This window comes from Diaporthe amygdali (assembly GCF_026229845.1).
Source record: "Diaporthe amygdali strain CAA958 chromosome Unknown NODE_39_length_394161_cov_64_078529, whole genome shotgun sequence".
Taxonomy (NCBI): Eukaryota; Fungi; Ascomycota; class Sordariomycetes; order Diaporthales; family Diaporthaceae; genus Diaporthe; species Diaporthe amygdali.
Window position 1 is genome coordinate 271,732 of NW_026517059.1, and position 4,519 is coordinate 276,250.

Sequence of the window (4,519 nt, forward strand, 5' to 3'; positions counted from 1 at the left end):
AAACGCCGCCAGTCATGCTTCGATGTCGTTAAAAGCATGTCGCTTCGCAATGCTTGCTCGGTGAAATTGTACAAGGGCACATTTCTTTTGTGTGCCGAAGATGTGGAAGTCCAGTTTTTCCTGTCCTTTTTGGGTATCACTTTTGAATGGGTATATGCAGATGTCGAGTGTCGATTGTGTGGGAGGGCAGCGAAGTCTCCGAGTGAATTTACCAGCCCTTGGTATGGTAACCGGCGAAAGCCTCCCGGGTGAAGTCCTGGTCCCAGCTGCTGGCGTTGATGTCGTTGTTGTCTCGGTTCATGTGAGGTTGCTGTGGGTACTGCCTCAGGTTGGCCACGTCTTGCGATGTGTGGCGACGCTTAAGGACCGCATTAGCCGTTGAGGTCTTCTGTGACCTCTCCCACAGGAGGTGACGGCGTAGAGACTCGGTGAGCTCAGTTGACATCATGTTGCGGCGGGTCGTCCTAGGAGAGAAGGCAATGGGTTGGCTGACACCGTTGCTGGTAGGCGCAATGGGCTGTGCTGACGAGCGGGGAATCTCATTGATAGACCGCAGTGGGGCACCACGGGGCTTTCGCTTCATCATGAGGGGCGCGTCATCGGAGTCGTTCGGGGAAGCCACCATGGAAGGGCCGTTGAAAGTAGTTCGTGCACGCTGCGAGATGGCAGAGGTCGACTGTGAGGCCACATTGCCAAGGTGAGGTGCGGCACCCCTGCGCTGGTTCGACTCGAGGCCCAGGGTGATGAGAGATCGACGCGAGGTCAGGTTGGCGCTTGAATCGACACGCTGGAAGAATGTCTTCTCGTCCACACTGTTCTTGCTGCTCTCCTCCTCGTTCGAGTCCTCCCAGTCCTCATCGTCATCATCAATAGCGCTCTCGTCGTAGCAGCTCTCGTCATCTTCATCGATGACGGCAGATGATGTGGAGGGGATCGTGGTCGTCAGGTTGTTGGCAAACGAGGTCTGCTTCTTGTGTGCACTCAACAGGCCATGGCGGGGAGACGCGAGTGCGCTCTTGAGCGAGCTGTCCTCCTCTGAAGAGCCTCCAATCTGGAACATCTTCTTCTTAGGTGCTGGTGGTGCAAGGGTAGGCCGTGTCTCGACACTGTGGCCGTGATCGCTGTAAGATTCCTCAGACGACCCTCCGAGAACAAACTTGGCTCGAGACTTCTTAGACTCGACCGCCTTTGCTGCTGGGGAGGACTTGGGGGCGGGGATCTCGGATGTTGCCCTGGGAGGGGTGAAGACTGTGGGGATGGGACGTGATGAAGGCGAGAACCCGCGAACGACAGTAGTCTTGGCTGTTTGGAGGTCGGCAGAGGCAGCGGACGAGCACTCGGATGGGCCGTCTGAATCTTTGCTTGGAGACTCAGTAGTCGTCGATCCTGATCGGATGAGTTCGGGTGGAGGAAGCATCAAGGCCTCCTCTTCCTTGGGTGGCGACTGTAGGGGAGGTAGCTCTGGGAGCGGCGAAGACAGAGACTCCTTCTGCTCCACAATAGACGAAACCATCTTCTCGAGGTTCTCGGAAGAGATGTGTCTGCTGCGGGTGCTGGTGCAAGAATCTTGTCGTCGGATCCGTGGTCGAGAGATGTCGACTGGGGATGAGTCGGAAGAGAACTCGACAGCTTCGTCGTTCTCGAGGGAGTCGACGCTTGCCGATAGTCTGGGGACGTCTTCGGCAGACGACTTGCGCGCTGGGCGTTGGATTTCTCGTGGGAGGGAAGTGGCGGCGTAAGGTGCGTTCTCGTTGGGCACCTCTTCCATTAATAACCTCCAGACGAGGTTCTCCAATCTTCTTCCTTGTGGCAGAGCGTCTGCGCACCTGGAGAGCACTGTGGATACGGTTAAGACCGGGTTGGGTGATCTGAGGCGCGCAGGGAGGACTTACTGCACCAGAGGTTGAAGAGGTTCTGGGGGTTAGAGGTGTCGACTTGGTGGATTAGGTTGGCATCCACCTGTAATACAGGTGCATTGAGGGTCGAGGGCATTGCGCGAGGGCTGTGTTGCTCGAAGGGGTCGAGCAGGCGCTGAAGGTCGATCAGGGCAGGGCGGATCGGTAGAGCGAGTCGCGACACAATCGCGAGGGCAGGATGCGCAATTCGTTTTGGAATGAACTCCTAGGTTCGAGTTCAAATCGTCACCGAGGCTGGAGTGGGTTGCGGCGGAGTAGTGGCCGTCGAGCGTGGATATCAACCTGTGATATTATGTGGGAATGTTGGTGACGGGCGATGCGCGATGACGCCTTGGTGAGACCTTGGTTGGGCGAGCAGTGAGGGCGACAAAGTTGCGTGGAGACTGAGGTGGATGCTTCCAAGTGAAGTGGAAGATGTCTGTGAATGTTGCTTCTTGGGTAGACCAGCCGTGGTAAAGTGCGCCGGCAGGGTAAGGTTGTCGTTGTGAAGTTGTGGTTGTAGGTAATAAGAGGAAGAGGAGGATGAGCAGTAGACGGTGGGGAGAGGGCGACGGTATGTAAATGTAATGGACGCCGTCCCTGGATGGGTTGGGTCGGGGCAGTCTAGGTACCTCTAGCCGGGGAATGATGGGAGAGGGTACTTGGGGATTGTATTTTGCCGGAGAAGCAGCGCAGAATGGGTACCCCTTCCCAGGGAATTTGGGGCCTGGGTCATCAGCAGAAAGATGGACAGGGGAGGGACGGTGGAGCTGGGAAGTGGAGGGGGGGATCTGCTTTGGCTGACCAGGGCCCTGGGCGTGGGATGGACCTTTGTGCGGTGAAGAGCCACCTCTGGGCAGGGGGTAGGGAGAGAGGAGCAGCCCAAGTCAGGGCCTGGCCAAAGGGACGTTTTCAGATTCAGTGACAGCAACAGCAAGCGGGCAGGTACGTACCGTATCCAGTACAAAGTACCTCGAATCGATACGTACCGATGGACATGTACCTGGTCACTCCGTTTTCGGTACGTACCTCTGGATGTCCACAAGTAGGCTATGTACCAATGTATTCATTCTCTCATCGAAAAGAGCAACAACAAAGACGGGCAGCACCACACACTCATCATCATCCATCTCATCCCATCCCACCCGTCCACGCCCTTTGACAATGTGATCTCCCTCAGACAGCGTTGGATTGTTGGCCATCAAACACGCAATGCAGTTGATGGAGCCGGAGAAGAAGCACCGAAGTTTCTCCCTACTGTGTCTAGTCTATCCGTCCGTCTGTCTATCTAGTTGTCCGTCCGTCCGCCCACGGGCTAAGAGCGCGCGCACGCGCACTGGCACTGGCGACATTGATGCCTATGTATGTATCCACGATGAAAGCATGCCGACCTCGTTTGTCCTCTGCCGGTTGATGCAGAAGCGGCCATTGCTCAGGTCTCATAGTCACGACGAAATGCAGAAACCTGTTCGTTGCGTTTGCAGGAGCTGCTTTGCTGCCTTTTCATCCTCCACTTTCGATACTCCTCTGAGGCCCAGAACGTTGGGAGAGGGAACTCGAATTGTCTGAGATGGCACCCAAACGGGCTGAGTACGAAGAACGGGTGATTCCTTTCTTCAGAGACGGGCCGATCGTGGGAGAGAGAGAAGGCACTGTTCCTGAAGGAGCAGTATCGCAAACGGCCAGCATCCAAATCAGGCAGTATATGGCCTACCGTTTCGGGCAAGCTCGAAAAAGCGAGGCCAACCCTTTTAGGCAGCACATGGCCGCTCAGGGATTTTGCGTTCGCTGCTCGTCACATGATGGGATTTGACAGCTCGCCAATTCCCCAAGCACCCAAGCAGCTGTCACCGAGTTCCCCATCGGGTCAAACGCGGCCTGGGGGTACTGCCCCAAATGGAGAAGCCGCCTAGCCAGCCCTTCTGGCCGTCGGTTCGTGGAAATGCCCCCAGATCGGCCAAGTTCCGCAACCAGCAGTGAGGCGGAGGGAGAGAAAACGGTGCCTCGCCCCTCCGTCCCGCCCTTTGTGTTCTTGTTCCCCAGAAACGGATCAACAGCCTCAAAGTCACCGTCCCGTGACCCTCAACCCATTCCCAGTTCCAGTCCCAGTCCAGTCCGGCTCGAGCCTGAGGTGTCCATCCGTCCATCCCATCCCGCGCCTCATCACAGTGCTCCCTGCCCTGCTGCCCTGCCCTCTGGCCCTGTCCTGCCCTGCCCTGCCTGGCCACGCTGCCTGGCCTGGCCCTGCCCTGCCCTGACTGAGTGACTGACTCCTCGCTCGGTCACCCACGCGCTACCGCACTCACCTTGGGGGTGGGAGTTGATTCCCGATTCCCCGGCGAATTGACTGCCCTGGTCTGCCGTGTCACGGTCACGATGGTCACGTCCCTGAATGCGTCCAGATCTGCGCGCGCATGGCTGATCATTGACCCAAGTCGTTCGCCGCTCGCCCTGCCTGGCCTCCTCAACCGCACATCGTGCGTGTCAAAAGTGCATCACAAGACTCCGCGAGGACAACGCATTGCTTTGCCCCAGCGCCCGCACCGACCGGTTCGCTTCCCCAGATTTAGGGTTTTGGTTTGATTGAAGGCATCCCATATGACCATGTGCAAACACAGCTGCTA

At 57.2% G+C, this 4,519-nt stretch overlaps 1 protein-coding gene across 1 annotated transcript; it reads right to left on the minus strand.

Moving 5' to 3' along the window:
- Positions 1–208: 208 nt before the first annotated feature.
- On the minus strand, positions 209–1,992 carry J7T55_000202 (uncharacterized protein; the record flags this gene model as incomplete). Its single annotated transcript, XM_053133817.1, has 2 exons — positions 209–1,836; positions 1,893–1,992. 2 exons carry the CDS (start codon positions 1,990–1,992, stop codon positions 209–211), a joined length of 1,728 nt encoding a protein of 575 aa, XP_052988400.1.
- Between the last annotated feature and the right edge of the window lie 2,527 nt (positions 1,993–4,519).